This window comes from Podarcis muralis, chromosome 3, assembly GCF_964188315.1.
Source record: "Podarcis muralis chromosome 3, rPodMur119.hap1.1, whole genome shotgun sequence".
NCBI classification, from domain to species: domain Eukaryota; kingdom Metazoa; phylum Chordata; class Lepidosauria; order Squamata; family Lacertidae; genus Podarcis; species Podarcis muralis.
Genome location: NC_135657.1, coordinates 56,054,214 through 56,075,470, shown reverse-complemented (window position 1 = coordinate 56,075,470; position 21,257 = coordinate 56,054,214). Strand labels below are relative to the sequence as shown.

General features: G+C 39.8%; 1 protein-coding gene across 15 annotated transcripts in view; it reads left to right on the top strand.

Moving 5' to 3' along the window:
* The window catches only part of DCPH1 (damage control phosphatase 1), a 60,557-nt gene that overhangs the window by 1,171 nt on the left and 38,129 nt on the right, over window positions 1–21,257 (top strand). For 6 of the 15 annotated variants that reach the window (XM_028723681.2, XM_028723676.2, XM_028723674.2 and 3 more), the window contains exons 2-4: window positions 1,345–1,450; window positions 2,051–2,286; window positions 4,575–4,740. In XM_028723681.2, the coding sequence (XP_028579514.2) occupies window positions 2,252–2,286; window positions 4,575–4,740 (201 nt within the window). In that variant the 5' untranslated portion in view covers window positions 1,345–1,450; window positions 2,051–2,251. Of the gene's footprint in view, window positions 1–1,344; window positions 1,451–2,050; window positions 2,287–2,437; window positions 2,636–4,574; window positions 4,741–5,800; window positions 6,976–9,075; window positions 9,294–9,318; window positions 9,929–10,763; window positions 10,870–12,113; window positions 12,350–13,697; window positions 13,864–15,517; window positions 16,636–21,257 lie in introns of those variants that run through there. The other 9 variants (XM_028723687.2, XM_028723685.2, XM_028723675.2 and 6 more) reach the window with 9 other exon arrangements.

Genomic DNA, 21,257 nt, shown 5'->3' with positions numbered 1-21,257 from the left:
CTGTCAGAGCCCTCACGCCTCCTTCCCAAAGCCAAGCGCCTCCTTACTTTGCTTTGGGAAGGCAGTGCAAGGGCTGGGGGGGGGGGGTCAAGATGATCCTTGTGGTCCCTTCCAACTGTACAATTCTATGAAAACCAGTTTTGAAAATATGTTTATCTACTGTGAAACCCAGCAATAATACTTGAATTGCCATTGATTAACAAATCATACATTTTCTTACTATTCTAGACAATAATTCAGATGTACTGACATCAGAAACAAGGCATTGTCTCCCCCCCTCCTCTTTTTTGAAGAGAACTAAGTTGTTTATTTGTTAATAGTAAAGAAATAATAATAATAATAATAATAATAATAATAATAATAATAATAATAATAATAATAATAATATGGTGCCCATCTGACTGGGTAACCCCAGCTACTCTAGGCGGCTTCCAACAAATTAAATGAATGTTTGAGGACTGACATTTTGGTTTTAAGATAAAGATTATTAAAAGTGTTACCCAGAGTCATAAATACCATCCTTTAGATATGAATTAGAATATTTAGCTTATTTGACCAAGTTCTTATTGGTCTGGGACATGGTTTAAGGAAGTTGCTGTGAACATATGAAGATGAAGTGTAACTGCAATAATCCATCCTTTATTTTCCATGGTAAATTGTGTGAGATTAAGACAACAAAACTTTTCCCCTGCAAGTCTGGACACTTGGAAGTAATATTTCTGCTTAATTTTCATATATGGAATCAGTGTATTGCTTAGGACTGCATATCAGTTGGGCAAAATCTTAATGGCGTCAATGTTTCAGTGTGATAAATACTGTGTTTGCATTGAGATGTGGTGTGGAGGGGTATGAGAGGTTTAGAAAAAGGCTGTGTTTAGACATCATGATAAACCATAATTTATTGTGTATAAGAATAATAAACCTGGGCTCCTTCCCTCTGCTCTTTCTCCTCCAGAGCCACAAGGCAGTGATGGGAAGCTTTCACTTCTAATTTCAATTTTTTACAACCGTAAATTGTGGTTAATCTTAAATATGGCATGTTTCAAACAAAGTTTTACCAGTTCGTCAAGTTCAAGCAAGAAGATGAGCATTGGTTTATTGAAAATGGAAGTAAAACTTTCCAAGCTTGTCTTATCTACAACAGGGAGGGAAGGAGTATGCAAGCTTGGGAGGTGAGGCTCACTTTGTGAGCCAACATAATTATAGGTTACCAGGATATCTGAACACAGCAGTTTACTCCTTCTGTGTAGAAATTAACTTTAATAAAGTTGCCTGATGGTGATTCTGATGGTGATGCAAGTGGCTATTTACAAGCCTAAAACAATATTGTTTTGTTCTTCATAGATCCTTCGCATACAATACAATTAAAGATAGGCTGCCTCTAATCCTGACTAAAGTTATTGATACTCTGCATCGACACAGAAATGAATTCTTTGAAGAACATGGAGAAGTAAGACATTGCTGCCTTTTATTCTTTCTCTTTCAGTGCTGTTCTCTTAAAAACCTTAAGCAAATCAAACTTTGTGTAATTATTTCTGCATGCTTAAGGAAATATTTTTCTGCTTCCATAAGAACATACAAAGAGCCTTGCTAGCACAAACTAAAGAGCCAGTATCCTTAGTGGCCCATGTATTTGTCTCAATTTTCCATTCAAGCCTTTTCAGCTAGTGGCCCTCATCACATCTTTTGGCAGTGAATTACATAAATTATTCCCTGTGTGACCAAGTACTTTCTGTCCTGAATCTGCTGCCATCTGTTTAACCAGATGACCCCAAGTTCTAGAATTCTCTGTCCACTTTTCCCATGCCATGCATAATTTTATAAACCTGTAACGTCTCAGTCACCCTAGGCCCTGAGGCTACAAGTTGCCTACCTATGGACTAAAGCATTTGGTTGTCATGTTTAACACTTGGGTCCTGGACTTGCACTTTTGATTGGAATTCAGTCAAGTTATTGCAACTCTACAATTTATTGAAAAACATAACTTTATGAACAAAACACATTCAGATTGAAAACATTTGTTTATCTCTGCATTTTCTCTTAATTTTAGAAAGGTATTGAATCTGAGAAGAAAGCTATAGCCTATCTCTCCAGGTTACGGAATGAGCTGCAGACAGACAAACCACTGATTGCCTTGACTGATAACCTCCCTGACAGCACTCTCTGGAACCAGTGCTTAGAATATCATCAAAGTTTATCAGATGAACCACCAAGCTGGTTTCAGTCTCCTTGGCTATATACAGAGTGTTATATGTATCGTAGAATTCATGAGGCACTCGCTCAAAAGTAAGCATGTGTGTTGTTTGCTGTTGTATCGTTTCCGTCCGTGGGATGGGGAATTGGGGAATAAAGTTCAAGCTTAAGGTAAAACAGAGAAAATAACTCAATCTTAAGTGCCAGCTGTTTTCCTTTTTTTATTCCTTCTCCTGACTTCTAGTCAGCAACAGAGTGATAGTTGCCTCTTGCATCTGGCACCAAGAGCCAGAGCAACATAGCAGCAGTTTGGGTAAATAGACACCATCCTGTGAAGGACTCCAACAGCCATTTCTGGGCTTCGGTTATTTCCTCTGAAACCTGCTATGCGGTACACAGATCAACAGCAGAGTGCCAGTGGAACATCTGAAGACTGGGGAAGGTGAACTTTGTTCCTTCCTAGTGACTCTTGTCTATTTCATGCATTTTTAATATTTTCTAATCTACCTCAAAACCTAATTTAGTAGGTATAGTATAACTACAAGTTGGAATTTTAGTGTCACTTCTTGCTACAAATTTTGAAGTCCTTGTAATTCTCTTCTTCCTTTGCTTTCTGATTAATGATAGACCTGTAAAGTGATTTGTTCACTTTAGCCTACAGCTTAATTGAATGAAACGAAAATTGTTGGCTACTTTCTTTTTTGAACCCCACCCATAGAAAAACAGCCATCAAATAAAATAAAAAAATCAGTTGAAAAATACTGTAAAGTTAATGTGTTAAGAATAATTATATTAATTTACGTAACTTATAACCCACTTTCACAGCTTATACAGTGCCTCAGGATATAGTAGTTACCCAAATCTGGAGTACAGATTGTATGTGGAGTCCTATCAGATGACATTGAAATGATGAGGAAAAAATTGTTAACATTATTTTCTCCTGTTCCTGGAAGGATGAAGGAATACCTTGTTTCTTGGGAAGAAAAAAAAATGTAAAGTTCGTTTCAATTTTGAAACCATTCTGTGTTTCATAATTACAATGTTTATTTGTTATATATTATTGCTTGGAATTATTTCTCTATAAAAGGTCGTATAAACTCATTAAAATGTCAAGAAATGTGTGCTTTGCTTATGAATTAATTATTTTAAATAACAAAAAACGTTTTATATTGAACAACTTCAGATATTTGATTTCTGTACTTCTGACATTTTTATTAGACAGGGGCCATGTGTGTTAATAAGGGAGGGGGAAAATATGAAATATTCCTGTTATATTTCTAAGTCAAGCTATTGTTTCCTTCTCATGCATTTGTGTACCACATCCAAACCACTGGTCAGAGTTGGGTAATAGGGAACAACTGCAGCTCAGTAATAGAGCATCTGCTTATCAAGCATAAGCTCCCAGTTTCAATCTCTGGCATTTCCATGTAGGAATGGGAATGTTCTGTATGAAAACCCTGAAGAGCTGCTGCCAGTCAGTGTAGACAGTACTGAACTACATTGGACCAATGCAGAAGGCTGCTTCTGATTTTATATATTTGTTGCATGTATCTTATTTGGTAAATATGAACTGCAGATTAAACATTCCTGCTTTCTGCTCTTGGCCAAGGAAAGAGAGTAGTGGTGGGATGGATTGGTGTATTTATGATGAATGCTACAAGTATGATGAGCAGGGGCAGGGAGAATCTGAGAACTTTTGTATTTGTTCTCAAACACCTTTCTAACATTTACATAGTAAAATGAAACCTGTTTGACTAAGGATGGAACTTCCTGTTGTTCTTTGTAGCTACACTATTGGGAGCTAACCCATGGTTTGGCTGAGTGTTACATGTTACATTATGTGTTCTGATTCACGCATAACCCTAAGCCAAAGTGTGGCTTAACATAAATAAGCAAATGTGCTAGTGCGGTTAGGAAATCACAGGTAGTTCACTCCTCCCGCTGCTGCTACACTACCAAGAGCTAGCACATGATTTGGCTTAGGGTTATGTGCAAATGTGCTCCTAGCTTGCTTTTCTCTAGACAGACAGTGAGCTGTATAACTAAGGTTTGGAGTGAGACAAACCACAAGCTGAGATTCACATGTAACACTAAGCCAAACCATGGCTTAGCTTCCAATAGCTGAGCAACAGCAGGACCCCAGAAAGAGTGAAGTGCCCTGGTTTTGCACAAGTATACTTGTTTATGTATATTTAGCAGTGGTTTGGCTTAGCATTTTGTGAATGAGGCCAATGACTTTGAGCTGGGGTGTGGAAGTATACAACATACCACCATGTCACAGGGTAAGCAATTGGCGGGGCGGGGAGCTCAACATGTGGATGTGGTCTTCAGTATTTATTAAGGTCAAAAACTAATTAATGTTTTCCCCTTTTTCTGTTTAGTCCACTCATCAGTGACTTTGATGTGTTTAAAGAAGAAAAGGTACACAATTTCTTTGAATCTCAACAAGCTATAATTCTAATGAGTACTTATCTGCAAGATATATTGAAAAACGTGGAGAAGCTAGATGAAAATTTATTGAAAAAGGAATTTTTTAAATTGCTTCAGGTAAAACTAGTAATACTTACTGTTTATTTAATGTTGCACATATTCTATAATTTTTAAGTTTCTTGTTTCAAAGATGGCCTAATGTAAAACAGGAGACGTATCATATTTCTGATAAGAAATGTTGAAAATTTATTCCATGCCAGCAGAATAATTTTAAGAAAGTTGAGATCCTTCAACAACTCATATACTGTTCTCTGCAATGTTGTTTTAAACGGTGAGTAAAATTCTTATATCATTGGCTGCAGTTCTAATATTGGGGCACAGAAACAAGCACATAATTCTTTTTCATGCACTAATTATTTCACAGCTCTGAAATAGATGTTTTTGAGATGTTAATTTCTCTGAAATTAATTTTCTGCTATACCCATGGCTTCCCGATTATCTTTCACAAAATAGCATTTACATTTCTTCTGTTTTTCTTCTCTCACTTAAAATCTGTTGTCACTTATCCCTCATTGGAACCTGATTTTGGTGTCCTGACAAAGTTATTGATGTGATGCTCATTTGTTGAAAACTAATAAACATTACCTAAACTTGAGACTAAAGTATGATGGATGTAGTTTTTGCTTTTGAATTTAGAAACTTGGGAGTTAGCTGTGCTCCACAATTCAGAAGATGATTTGCTGCCCTGGGTTGGGGAACGGCAGAATATAAATTGAATAAATAATAAAATGGATTCTCCCCCCCCCCACCACATAAATCAGCATCCTGCTCTAAATAAGGGATATATGTACTTCGAAGGAGGCTTCAGTGTCCATATCCCTATCCTTAACCCTATCGTGATATGGAATAGCTTATGTAAATGGGTGCTGTGTGCATGGTTCCCCAGATTAATCCAACAAAGGTAGTTGATATTTTTAAAGTAAGATTGAATCCCCTCAATCAGTTGTTCAGAAGTAAGAAGATTGATTCAGACGTTCTTCTCTGCTAAACAGCTGACTACTGGGAATCCAGCTTTTTCAAATATGCCGTTAAATCTGAATCTAAATATATGTGATAGGTAGTGCAACAAGGCATTACTCAGCTCACAGGGACTGTGTACTTTTTCTTCTTCTTTTAGGTTTCACTGTGGGGCAATAAGTGTGACCTTTCACTGTCAGCCGGTGCAGATAGTTCTCAGAAGTCTGACCCATTACAGTCTGTGGAAGAGTTAAAACCTTTTATCTTGGTGGATCACATGGAAAAGCTTTGGTCACTGCTTATAAACAAAAAGAACATGAATAAGCAGACTACTAGACTTGACATAGTCCTGGATAATGCTGGTTTTGAACTTACTACTGACCTTATACTGGCTGACTTCTTGTTATCCTCCAAATTAGCTACTGAAATTCATTTCCATGGGAAAAGCATCCCATGGTATGTGTCAGATACTACAAGGCGTGACCTGAATTGGACAATTAAGCAAATGCAGGCAGCTAATCACAAAGGGATGTCTAGGTGTGGTGTCTGCTGGGAGGGCTATTTGAAAAATGGCGTTTGGATTTATCATGATCACTTGTTCTGGACCTCGCCGCATGAATATTGTAGGATGGCTCAAGTGGCTCCTGATTTGTACAGTGAATTGCAGAAGTCAAATTTAATTATTTTTAAAGGTGATTTGAACTACAGAAAGTTGATAGCTGATCGGAAGTGGGAATTCACAGTGCCGTTCCATCAAGCCTTGAACAATTTTCACCCTGCCCCTCTCTGTAGCTTAAGAACGCTAAAATGTGATATCCAGGTTGGGCTGAAACCTGGGCAAGGTGAACAGCTTACTGATACTGAACCTGAATGGATGATCATTGGGAAATATGGAATAATTCAGTTTGATGCTGCTTCATGATTGATGTGCAATGTTTAAAGGACAGTGCTGTGCTAAATGCTTTTGTTGGTCAAGGTTGAAAGACCGCTGGCTTTCAATATGCATGTTCTCTTCTACGGGTCTTACTGCTATTTTTAAGGTGGTGTGCAATTGTGACATTTTACAAACCTTTTTCTGGTATTCATGGTCTTAAAAAATGAAAATGTCATTATTCTTAGATATTTGTAAGTAAAGAATGCTTGACAGAGGAAACACTGAGTGAGAGCAGCTTTAGTAGCTGCGGTTTGTCTGACCTCTATTCTAACATTAACGACAAAATATTGCACTTTGATTTGCTAAAAGTTTTTGCTTTTCTGTAGCTCAAGTCTTAATTTAAAGCTGCCTGAACTTCTCTGGTCAAGATTAGCTTAAATAAATAAATGTATTCAAATGTATTCAATGGATAGACTTGAATTCTTTCTCCAGTATAAGGGGTATCTGCATCAGTTGGTGGTAGTTTAAATAAGTAACCTGGCATATAAGGAACATCTTTTTCCACTTGCTAGCTACACTAGGCTTTAAGTAGCACTGTGGGTTAACTACAACTAGAGATGGAAGGCTTTGCCCTGACATTATTATTGGCAATTGGGTGAGGCCACATTCCCATTTTCCCCTTCCTGCATACGCTCAGGCGCTTTGAGGTGGGCTAGGTAGTAATTTCATTAATTGCAGAGGAGATCTAGCAATGGATGAGTGTTGCAGCAGATAGGAGAGGAAAATGTGAGGAGGAAAGGGCATTTGGGAGGCAGTTATATTATTTAGTTGGAAAACAAATGTCACTGGGTTGGATGGCACTTTGTACGCTCTATTTTCCTTTGGACCGCATCAGCGAGGCCAACAATGGGGGGTAGGGACCTTCGTATACACTGCTCAGGTCTGCGCTCCGGTGAGGTCACTTTGGTGCTGCTAAGAATATCTAAGAGTGGTTTTTGTCTATTTGGTTAGGAAGTCCATGAAATCACAACAGTGAATTCCCAAGAAAAGTACACACACAACTGTAGTCTGCATTTTAAAGAAAGAAACTTGTGAAACAAAGTTTATGGTATAATATGCTTTAGATTATTATAAATTAATCTAGTACTATTGGGTAGATGGGTTTATGATACAACAAGGTATTCAGGTGCAGTCATCTTACACAATTCTAGATATATTCTGGCTTTTCAATTGTACTTTCAGTTGTTGAAACAGTCCCACAATCCCAATAAGCTCTTGTTTTTCCAACACCAGCATCTATCGATGGACCTCCTCAAAGTCATGGTGCAAGGATAGTCAAGCAGCTTTATCTTTTAAGTGTAGAATCAAAATGGATTTTCAACATTCCCTCTAGTACACCCACATTGATGCTAAAATTGTGGTGCTGGCAGTACTTTCTTTAGTTGGAGTCCATTGGGATGTAAACAATACAAAATTACACGAGCACCTAAGTTGGGCTGTCACCTCTGTACCTCCCTGCTACTGAGACAGTGGCAAGATCTATTTTCTGTTCCTGTAATAATTAAAAATTAGCTAATATTGTCACCTGGTTCTCCAATAACAATCCCAGGTCCAAGGGTCTTCCTTCACCCTTAAAGAAGAGTATGCACCCAGGACCAGTATTTCCTCATCTGTATAGTCTGTCCCTCTTCCTCCAAGTTTGTCTTGCCTAGATTGATCTTAAGCTTTAAGTCTACTGCAGAGCCCAGACTCTTGTTCAGGGATACTGACAACATGGGATAATCTCAACTGAGACATGAATGACAAGCAACTCCCTGTCCATGGTTGCCCTTAAGCCCGTTCCAGGGCCGAAAACAACACGTGTGTTGGGGGTCACGCTTCAACTGGGAGATGCACAAAAATGTAGCTGCCTGTATATATAATTTAGAAGTGTCTCACTCCTTTGGCTCTGCTGTGACCAGCTCCATCCTCTCCCTCAACTGTCTCCTTAGTGTAGCCATTCCACCAAACTGTCTCAGTGGGCAATCTGGGAGGCAGAAGGCTCCTTCCATCATCAGCTTTGCTGAAAGCCCAGCTCTATCAGGCACCTCCTACCCATCAACTGTGCCAGCTGGTCATTATAAGAACAACTGTTCTAAGAACTGGTGCCTGAGTTTAATTTTTTCCTCCTCCCTCCCCGTCCCTTCTCCCTTGCGTGTTCCGTTTTGTAAGTCTGCGGTTATAGAATATACACAAGAATCCTAACTACCTTCTGCAGCTTACTTTTTAAGAATAGCTCCCTCTCCCCGCCCGCCCACTTCGCGTCTCTTCGCTCCGCAGCTACTCAGCGCCAAGGATCCGAGGCGGAAGCCAGCTGTGCCCGGTCCTAGTGAGGGCGGAAGAGGACAGAAGAAGGTCTCACAGGGGAACCGTCGCAGTCCTGGGACGGGCGCTTTAATCGGAGCCGTCTCCATGCGCGCGCATCTCGAATAGCCACTCAGAACGAGACCTGCGACCTTTTTTTCTTTTTCCCGAGGGCGGGGGGAGGAGGAGGCTCCTCCGCTCCTCTACATCAACCCCGCCCCTCTTCTCTGCCTCCTTACCGAAGGAGCTGCTTCGCTCTGCTCCCATTCTAAGGGCGCTGCGCGAGGGAACGCAACCGCCGACCAATGACAACAGGCGTTGCTTGGGAAAGCGCGTAGCTGCGCCAGGTGGCGTGCCGGGAAGGCGCCGCAGTGAGCAAAATGGCGGCGCCGGTAGCGGCAACTTTGCCGCCTCAGCTCGCGGGCAAGTTCAAGGGGTGCGTCCCGCCGCCGCCGCCGCCGCCGCCGCCGCCGCTTCGTTAGGGCTCTGCGAAATGGGGCTGGGAGAGGGAGCTTGTGTCCAGGTCTCTTCCAGGGTCTTCCTCCCGCTCTTACTAAGACCCTGAGCTCCTGTGCCACGTTTGCTTTGTGCGCAAGGCCGGTGTCCAAAGTCTCCTTTTTCGCGCAAGGCTTTAATAAGATTTTATCTTAAATCAATTTTCCATGCTCCTTGACTAGCAAGAGCATCGTAAGCGTTTTCTCTCTCATGGCATAAATCCCATTGTGTTCAACAGGACTTTTGTTATTATATTCCCCCCACCCCCCGACCGGGATTGAAAGCGGCTTTCACAAATGACAAGGCGGATGAAATACAAAAGCTAAAAACTTGCAAAAATGAAATTTAAAAAATAATTAAAGTGTAAGGGAATTAAAACAATAGAAAAACGAATCGTATTAGAATACTGTACAGATAATAAAAACAACTTCGAATTTAAGAGTTGGAGGGAGCATGGAGTGACAGTTGGGAAATGACAGTTGGTCGAAGGAAATGAAGGGCTTTTCTATACAGCAGTGTGCTGTGGACTCTGTGCTCCGTACCTGAATCCTCACAGCTACATCAAAATGTACCATGGTATTTCCCTATTTAACGTGAATTTATGGTTTTTGTGGAAAACCCAATAGTGGTTTTTTTCCCTCCATTCTCCAGAAACTGCTATATGGAAGTGTCCAATAACAGTTTAGGACACTAATACAGTGATACCTCGGGTTAAGTACTTAATTCGTTCCGGAGGTTCGTACTTAACCTGAAACTGTTCTTAACCTGAAGCACCACTTTAGCTAACAGGGCCTCCTGCTGCCGCTGCGCTGCCGGAGCACAATTTCTGTTCTCATCCTGAAGCAAAGTTCTTAACCTGAAGCACTATTTCAGGGTTAGCGGAGTCTGTAACCTGAAGCGGATGTAACCCAAGGTACCACTGTAGTTCTAATCCTGACCTGATGACTGGTAGGGTAGCCAACAGTAGGTAAAGCTAATGAGAAGGGGGACCAACTAATCCTACTTTTGTATCCATTCTCCTCACTTCCAAACTCCACAAAGGAAGCACTGAGGCTAAGGAAGAGGAAACTGACAACCAGGTCCACCCTGCCTGGCTATGTTAGAAGGCAGGAGCCAAGACAGGATGATAGAACAGTGCTCTATTTTCCATAATGGGCCAACCAACCCTACCGTGATGTGTATTTAGGGCTGTAGCCTGGAGCTACAGTGTTCTGAAGCATACTATCTATGCAGTTTAATGTTTCTTTATAACTGTTTTTAGTTGTACGTTTTAATTTATGCTGCAAGCCACTTTGGGTCCTACACAGGGAGAAAGTTGTGATTTAAAAAATATTTAAATCCTAAGAAAAGGATACATTACAATATAAACACATTTAGATATTATATCGATATAATATTTTGTTCTTCATAGATCCTTTGCATACAATACAATTAAAGACAAGCTGCCAGTAATCCTGACTAGAGTTATCAATAATCTGGAGCAACATAAAAATGAATTCTTTGAAGAACATGGTGAAGTAAGAAATCAGTATATTTGACCTTTTCTCTCGATATTTTATTGGAAATCTTAGGTCTACCCGTACCTTTTGAGAATTGTTTCAAATGCCTAGAGAACATCAGCTTTCATTTGAGCATGTGAAGAGCCATGCTAGATCAGACCAGAGATCTGTCTTATCCAGCCTTATGCTTCTCCAGTGGCAAACTAGATACATTGAAGGGAATAGGCATCTTCCACTGTCTTCCACTGTCTTTCACTATCAACTGGCTTGCAGTAGCATAATTGCTTCTGAACATGGAGGTTCTCTGTAGCCATTGTTACTATTAGATAGTGATAAGACCTTTCTTCCCCGTGAATTTGCCATTCCCATTCAAGCCATTTAACTTTTGGCAGTCACATATTGTGCACAGTGATATCAATAAAATATGCTTTGTGTGAACAAGCATTTTCTTTTGTCCTGAATCTGCTGCCAGTTATTTTCATTGGCCTTAAGTTTTTAACTTTGAGACCATGCTGGGGGTTCCAGTCACAAAATGGCTACCATGGGAGGTGTAATATAGCAACATGACTGCTATGGGAGTGGCCATGGCATAACACAAAATTAAAGATACAATCACACTGAAACTTCCCAGGACTGCATGCCTAATCTGTTGACGTTTTGCACACAAAGCAAGACAGAAGCAGGAAAGGAAAAGGACATTTAGGGAGGTAGAAACAGCGTCTCTTTAAGACCCTGTGGATTCCTATTACCTAGTGCCCAAATCACAGCTCTGACTTCACTTATCAGCTAAAAACACCTGACAGGTAGAAGCAGCCAGGTTTGCTCATTTCACAAAAATTGCTTAGAAGTGTATCTATACATTTTCCTTTATAACTTACCACGTCTAGGGGCACCAGTTAAAGTCTTTCAGGCACAACTATGCCCCATGGGCACAGGGTTGGCAACCCTGGTCTTAGAAATTTGTTTCTAACTCTTAAACCACATTTACTTGATTAACATCCAGTATCACAGACAGGTAAGCAATGCCAATGTTCATTCAGCTTAATTCAAATACTGTGTTGTCCGTTATGTTCCCTGCTCTGAGAGCTATGTCCTCTGGATTTGCACTTTTGATAGGAACTCCTGAGAAAAGGACTTTTTATAGCTGTTCTGGTCCTTAAAACACTTTATTTATCAAATAAGATTTGTTTTTTGTGGGGGGAAAGTAAGTTTTATCAACACACACATTTGATTGAAAGTATTTATTTCCTACTTTCTTTTAGAAAGGTATTGAAGCAGAGAAGAAAGTTATAGTCCTTCTGACCAAGTTACGAGATGAGCTGCAGGCAGACAAGCCACTGACTTCCTTGAATGATAGCCTCCCTGACACCACTCTGTGGAACCAGTGCTTAGAATATCATCAAAAATCATCAGATGGACCACCAAGCTGGTTTCAGTCTCCTTGGCTATATACAGAGTGTTATATGTATCGTAGAATTCATGAGGCACTCGCTCAGAAGTAAGTACATACTGTAGGTTTATATATCAGATAGTAAGCAGTGGCGAGCATAACATCCATAAAACAACACAAAAATAGTTTGCCAGCAGCAAACTGCATATCACTGGACAGTTGAGCTACTTTATATAGCAGAAAAGTACTGTGTCAACAAGAGTCTCACATAGGCAGCTGAAACCAAGTACCAATGGTGCTTGCTTAATAGTAATAGGCAAGGAGTTCCACAACCTAGGTGCAATCATGCTTAAATGCCTTCTGTCTTGTAGAAGCAACACAAACATGGAACCCTTAACTGCATCTCCAACTTAAAATATCAGGTGTATATGGGGAAAGGTGGTCAGCTGATTCCAAGCTGTTTAGGTCTTTATATACTAACAGTAAAACTGTGAATTTGGCCTGGTAGGCTATAGTCAGCCAAGATAGGTTTTTACAAAACAGGCTTTCCATCAGCAGCAAACAACTCTTATCAAGTGGAGAGTGACGCCTTCATCTCAGTGGTTCCCCTTTATCACATACACAGCACAACAACACAATGACCTATCCCCTCCACAAGCAGTATATGAAATATTATGACTAACCTGACCCAACAACCCTCCTCACACTCACAAACAAACCACCCTGAAACCAACTGAACTCAACCAACCAGGCTCTGGACCCTCTCGCAATGCCAATAAAAATTAAATCTACAAATAAAAGCCCTACCCATGTGATGCTGACAATATAACATACACAAACGCTATGTAATAGAACAAAATAACGTTATCGTTCCACCTCTCCCCTCTCTTCCCCCACAACCGCATTTCTAGAATGACAGTGACTCATACACAATGTAAATGAACTGGAAAAGGCTCTATAAATCAGAAATGGAGATGCTATATGTACTTTCCCCCATTTATTTGTTTGTTTTGTAACACAAGAAAATCTCTCATAAAAACTTCGGAGGAAAAAAAGAGAGGAAGTGACCACACTACTCCCTCCTTGAGGACACCAGGGATCCTAATAGAGAGAACTGTGAGCTACATTCTGAACCTATCCTGTCATAAGAGAGCTTGGACACACTGCTGTTTCCGTGGGTGTAGCCAAGGGGGGGGGGCAGCTGCCTCCCCGAGCAAGTAAATCAATAAAAATACTTAACTAACCTAGGTTCTGCCCCCCCCCCCCATAAATCCTCACTGCACCCATGACTGTCCACATCTTCAGGCCCCATCAGCTGACACTGATCCCACAGCACCATACTAGACATGACATACTACAGTCTCAGCAGAGACTGCAACGGCTATGGGAGAAAGTTTTTGGCATTTAGTGATGTCAAAGACTAATGTATTATTATGTTTCTATCCCTTCTGTTTAGTCCACCCATCAGTGACTATGATGTATTTAAAAAAGAAAAGGATCATGGTTTCTTTGAATCTCAGGAAGCTATTATTGTTTTAAGCACCTATCTACAAGAGCTGTTGAAAAACATAAAGGGCCTAGATGAAAAATCCCTGAAGGAAGAATTTTTGAAGCTGCTACAGGTAAAATTTTGTTTAAATAATTTATCTGTTGCACATATTCTGTAATATTAAAATCCAGTTTAAATATCTAGTTTCAAATATGACCTAATGGAAACCATTAGTGATAATATGTTCAGAAACTATTCAGGCCATCAGAACCATTTTAAGTGAGTTCCTATCTTATAAACCTCCAGCTCATCATGCACTGTTCTCTGCAATACAGTATTGTTGAAAATAGTGACTACTGAGGCCCAGAAACAAGCATGACAAATGACCTGGAATAATACATAGAACCCCAAATCTGTTCCATGCACATAGTGGATTTAATAACTATGGCAAAAATATTTTATGGAGAGTTTCTGGCATTTATTCTCAGTCATACACATACCTTCCTATGATGATTCTTCAGAAAACAGTAAATCAATTATTATCGTTAGCTTGCTTTTTGTTTTTGTAGTTTGCCAAACTATTAATTCATAGGTATCGATCTCTCCTTTGCCAAAACCTGATTAGGGCATGCTGCCAAAAATATTGCTACAGCTTTTACTGTGAGGTTCAGAAAGTTTCTACAACATTTAAAGGCCTCTCCAAAATGAAATAGGGCTATAGGAAGGCACATATATTGGCCATGTTTGATGGGGATGATGGAAGTTAGAAGTCGAACATTGGGAGGGCCACAGGTGCCCCGTCCCTTCTTAGCTAAATCAGGAGTCTGCTTTATACTGAGATATTAATCATATAACCTATCTGCAGAAAACTGCTAACCCCTGGCTTCTAAATGCATAAGCAGAAACTATATTAATTACACTTTGGTCTCAACTTTTCTGTAACATCACTTGTTAAAGGTAAAGGGACCCCTGACTATTAGGTCCAGTCGTGACCGACTCTGGGGTTGTGGCGCTCATCTTGCTTTATTGGCCAAGGGAGCTGGCGTACAGCTTCCGGGTCATGTGGCCAGCATGACCAGAGCAGCGCACAGAAACGCCATTTACTTTCCCGCCAGAGCGGTGCCTATTTATCTACTTGCACTTTGAGGTGCTTTTGAACTGCTAGGTTGGCAGGAGCAGGGACCAAGCAACGGGAGCTCACCCCGTTGTGGGGATTCGTACCGCTTACCTTCTGATTGGCAAGTCCTAAGCTCTGTCGTTTATTCCACAGCGCCACCCGTGTCCCAACATCACTTGTTAGTATTCAATAAAAACCAATTTATTGATTTAGTTATGTTCTTTCACTAACAGGTGTTTCATGCATAACATATTAGGAGGGAGGGAGTGAAGGAAGGAAGAACTGGAGGGTCACATTGGTCCCCTGAGCCTGAGGTTCCCTGGCTTAGTGGATTGGAATTTGAAAGAACAGTAAGTGTGTCTTGGCAGAGAAACTGCTACTTCCTAAGCCTGTTCAAGGTCAAAAGAAGTGGATTAATTCTCATTTTTCTTACATTTCTTATTAAATTTTATTAATATTATATTTGCTTCTTGGGAATTAACCCACTGCCTTTTCACATTGGTTTCAATGGAAGTAAAAAGAAATACTCCAATTCTGACCTACTTTCTCATGTTACAACAAGCAGACCTCTCAGTAGCCCCTTAACTGCAGTCCTCAAAGATGCACTTGGTGTATAGTAGAGCAAGGATCACTTGGCATACAGAATAAGGTGTACTTTTTCCTTCTTTAGGTTTCTCTGTGGGGTAATAAGTGTGACCTGTCAATGTCAGCTGGGGCAGATAATTCTCAGAAATCTGACCCATTACTATCTGTGGAAGAGTTAAAACCTTTTATCTTGGTGGATCACATGGAAAAGCTTTGGTCACTGCTTATAAACAAAAAGAACATGAATAAGCAGACTACTAGACTTGATATAGTCCTGGATAATGCTGGTTTTGAACTTACTGCTGACCTTATACTGTCTGACTTCTTGTTATCCTCCAAATTAGCTACTGAAATTCATTTCCATGGGAAAAGCATCCCATGGTATGTGTCAGATACTACAAGGCGTGACCTGAATTGGACAATTAAGCAAATGCAGGCAGCTAATCACAAGGGGATGTCTAGGTGTGGTGTCTGCTGGGAGGGCTATTTGAAAAATGGCGTTTGGATTTATCATGATCACTTGTTCTGGACCTCGCCGCATGAATATTGTAGGATGGCTCAAGTGGCTCCTGATTTGTACAGTGAATTGCAGAAGTCTAATTTAATTATTTTTAAAGGTGATTTGAACTACAGAAAGTTGATAGCTGATCGGAAGTGGGAATTCACAGTGCCATTCCATCAAGCCTTGAACAATTTTCACCCTGCCCCTCTCTGTAGCTTAAGAACGCTAAAATGTGATATCCAGGTTGGGCTGAAACCTGGGCAAGGTGAACAGCTTACTAAAACTGAACCTGAATGGATGATCATTGGGAAATATGGAATAATTCAGTTTGATGCTGCTTCATGATTGACTTGTGTAAAGCATTGCACTGTTCATGAACACTGTCTATGATGTTTAAGTTTGGAAGGTTTACTGGAGTTCAATATTAATGTTATTTATTTTCTTCTACAGATCTTCAGATTTTTAAAGTTGTGTGCAATTGTGAAAGTTTACAAACCCTTTCCTGTTATTCTTAAAGTATCAGAACCATCTTAAAGGCTATCTTTCCCCTATTCTTAAAATATTTTTGGATAGGGTCAAGAAGTGCGTGTTTTAATGGTTTGCCTGCATCTGTCCTCTTATACTGTTTTAGTTATTACAGTGCAGCACTTTGCCTTGTGTTGTATGTTACATTTACAATTCTTTAGCAGACGTTTTTATAGCTGCTTTGGACAAAATTTAATAAAATAACACATGTAAATAAGCATCTCAATAATTTCTTCAGTATAACAGCTGCATGCATTGGTCGACAGTAGCTTAAAGCAGAAATGAGGAATCTGTGGTCCTTCCCGATGTTCTTGAGACTCCAACTCTTATCAGCCCCAATGTTAAGAATTGATTGGAGTTAGACAACCATAGCTTCCCCATCCATGGATTAAAGAAACAGGAGAGGGAGTGTTCTGGATGGCTCTGGATGATAATTAGGATACATTCAAATCCAATTTCAGGCCCATGTTTGGGATAGAAACAATGTCTATTTAAGGCAACCTCTCAAAATCACAATAGCTATTTTCCAACAGATGTATACCTGAGTCTGTACCTTAAACTAGAAGATGTCCTTGAAACAAAGTTCAGTTTCTATTAACCTTTATAGGAATATAGGAAGTTACATTACACTCAGTCAGACCATTGGTCCATCTAACTCAGTACTGTCTACAGTGACTGGCAGCTGCTGTTCAGATAGGGGCTCTCTCCCAGCCGTACCAGCAGTTGCCAGAGATTGAACCTGGGACCTTCTACATGCAAAACAGATACTCTACCACTGAGCTACAGCTGTGTCTCAATTTCTCTGATACAATGTTACCAATACAGTGGTACCTCGGGTTAAGTACTTAATTTGCTCCGGAGGTCCGTTCTTAACCTGAAACTGTTCTTAACCTGAAGCACCACTTTAACTAATGGGGCCTCCTGCCGCCGCTGGAGCACAATTTCTATTCTCATCCTGAAGCAAAGTTCTTAACCCGCGATACTATTTCTGGGTTAGCGGAGTCTGTAACCTGAAGCGTATGTAACCTGAAGCGTATGTAACCTGAAACGTATGTAACCCGAGGTACCACTGTTTGCCTCTTTGTAGCCAACACAGTGTTCCACAGATGATTTGGACTACAGCTCCCATCAGCCCCAGTCATCATTGCTAATGGTCAATGATAACCCATGTTTTCTATGTGTAGAAACCGTTATCCCCACTTTTCAACATGATGGAATGGTAAATCATTAAATCACATGCACAGTCCAAAATGGAACTGTCCAGACATAGGTTCACCAGCTCTTGTACTGTTTGTGAGAACTAGGTCTATTGTACTGTGACAAATAATGACCTTTTGAGACAATCTACAAACCCTCTTCTCCATATAGCATCATCAATTTGCATAGTACATAATATCACCTCTAATCACATTTTGCATAATATTTAAGCCTCCAGGGACTCTGTGTGCCTCTCCACATCTGTTATTGATTGAGGGTATTTATATTCAACATTAGTATCCAATCCACCCAAAGTGTTCCACAGATGATTTGGTCATATCTCTCCCTTCCTAATTCTCTGGTAGGCTGATTAAAAAATGTTTACATTTCTTTCTTTCTGCTTGTACCTCGAACTATAGGGCAAGAATCCATGGCCATATGCAGTTATTGTATTTCAGATTGATTAGTGGTGGCAAAAATCAGTGCTTCATTTGCAGTTTAAGAGATGTCTTTTATTTGATTAGAAAGGTTTTCAAATTTCTGTGCAAGTGGTGCCAATGCAGTAGTCCAGTCACATATTTGGGCTTGGGAAATTCTGTCAGTATAGGAATTCAAGTCTCTGTTGACCTCCATAAGTGCTGCCACTTTCCCACCTTTCTGTGGGCAAGTGTTGCCTTTAGACATATCAGTATCTGAGGCCTTGTCTGAGCCCTCAGATATTGAGCCTTTATTTGCTTTTTTAAAAATAGATCTAAACATGTGGTCTTGCATTTAGATCCTCAAAATCCTTGAATCATTACCATTCCTGGTGTGTAAAAAAAAATTCTATTCCAAAGCCTATGGTTGTCTTTCAATTAGATTTTTGCCCCATCATATTCAAAGACATAAAATTATGCCACCATTTAGCTTTGGAGGCTAGCCACACACCCATTGTATTTGTTGTGCTCAATGTGGCAATTAATATATGCATTATCCATCACATTCCATCACTACTTTATAGGGACAACACACGATGAAACTAGATGTGATACAAAATGCTAATTAGAAACCACACCAGCAGCAAGAGAACATGATTGTCATCAAGATCACAACATGCAGAGGGGAGGTTTAACTTTAACCCATTTTTTCTTAACCACAAGCCTTATGAAAAAAATAAAGTTATTAGCTGAGCTTTTCTCCTAAGTCTAATAGCTCTGTCTGTGTCTGTTTTTCATTAGTATTGTGTTGGAAGATGAAAATATGGAATCTCTCCTTCCTGCATATTGTGGCCCTCATGAAAATTGTTTATGTGTGTTTGCTATATATTTATATTTAAAATTGATATTGTTTGCAAGAACATAAAAATATGTGAAACCACTTTTTCTTTGGCCCACAGCAGTCACCAGGGGTGTTCAGGGGTACTGAGCACCTGTTGGAGAGCCATACATTCCCTGTACCTGGCAGTTTTTGTACCAGTGTCCCATACACCAGCATCACTAGACTACAGTTAAATCATACCATTATAATAATAACTTTCAGGTGTTGGTACAGTTTCTTATTATGCCACCAATGTACATGACACCTTATAGAGTACTGTAGACTGAACAAAAGGTCTCTCTTTGCCAAATAATGTGAATTTTGGCATCAAAAGCCGTTTTTATTTGTATACTTGCTGCTCCTCACAGTGCATACAAAATACACACAAAGTATATGGTTTCAGTGTATTACACGTGTATGAGGTCTCATAGTAGTTTACAGGTTTAAGAATTACTGATGCAGCATGGGATAAATGCACGCAGAAGTGATAACAACACAAAGAATACATACATATTCAGACATGTCAGAAGCCAAGTCACAGTTTCTCTGTGTTACTGTAGGTTTTGTGCTTAGCAAATGCTAGAATCTTTTATGTTCTCTAGAAATAGAGGCAATTAAATAGAATGCATTTTCAAAGTTTTAGTCTGAAAATGCAGTACTTTTCTTAGCTCAAAAGCTTGACCTTCCTGATGATAACATCTCTATTCATGCAATGTAGTGGTAGTAAAAACATACTAATTATATCTGCTCCCCTCCCTCTTTCTGAAGATCTTCTATAAACAAGATTCTACATATGTTACGGGTAGAATGCCAGTTTGTAATAAATCTTGGGTACATGGATATTTGGTATTCAGCAAAAAAAAAAATTATAATCTATCTAACATCCTGTCCAAAGTTCTGGCAATTATCATAGACAAGGCAAAGTGGTCCACAAGAAGAACAAAGGCTTTGTTCCCTCCTTTCTCTTTTTATTAATAGGGGAGAGTTCTCCTTTTGGAAAGGAAATTGGCACACTTTAAAAAGCTGATTGAAATATATCTAAAGAGGGTCATGAAAATCCCACACTCCCACTACTGATAAATAATTAAAAAATGAGTAGTGGACCCTAGTGGAAGCTTGCCCAAGTAGAAAACTTAAATTGTTTTCTAAGTTTCCACAAAAGGATTAAAGGCTTATCTAAGATTTTTACTAAGTGTTCTGGATTTTACAAACCTTTACCAGTAGACTTTTATGGGCTGAAATATGATTTCTGAGGGAGATGATCTAGAAGTCTAATGAATTTCATACGTTGGCCTCAGTTCTAACTAGTTAATTGTAATTGGGAATAGAAGCTGAATTCTTTAGCAGTCGGCACTTTAAGATCCCAATTTTTGGCGTATTAAGTTAAAAGACATGATTTGGGAGGACAAGGTAGGATATCAATCATTAAAATGGTTATTATTTGAAACACTGTTTCATGCCATCAGTTCTCTCCTTACCTACTTAGGAGGTAAAATAATATGGTTATGTACCAGCCTAATTTTCAGTTTGGATTCAGCAGTTTGTAAAACAAAAAGCCTCCATTCAGTGTATTAGTGGGTTCTCCAATTCAATTCATCCATTCGAGTCCACTTCATTTTCTCTACCTCCTCTCCCCAGACCCCACTTCACTAGCAGGAATTCAAACAACGGGTATACCTTCATATCCCCTTTATAAAAGTAGATGAAATGTGAGGGCACGGTAGCCCCTCCAGAGTGGATAAATTACAGACAAATAAATCCAGAAATTCCATTGCTGATTAAATACCTTAAAGGTCCCTCTCTAATTAATATATATATAAAGAAAGAACTGTATGAAATTTGCAAGAAATAGCGTCCCTTCTGGGGACATTATTCCTGCCAAATTTCAGAAGGATAGCTGCAGTGGCTTTCCTGAAAGAGCAAGGTTCAAATTGCGGGGCAGGGCGATCAGTCTGAAAATTGCAGGCATAAGGAAAGGTAAGAAATGTGCCAGATTTCAGGCAAAGAAATCCAGGATCATTTGTGCTAGGTACTTACAAGCTTGTGATGTGCCATTATAGCAGTCTTCAGATATCTGAAGACTCGTTCCCTACTGCTCCAGAGGGCAAAACAAGAACCAATGGTGGAAACTGCAGAAAAGCAGATTTCAGATAAACATTAGGACAGGGGTAGTTAACCTGTGGCCCTCCAGATAGTGTAGGATTCCAATTTCCATCAGACCCAGCCAGCATTTCCAATAGTTGGGAATTGCAGTCCAACAACATCTGAAAGGCCAGCCATCCCTGCACTAGGATAAACTTTACCA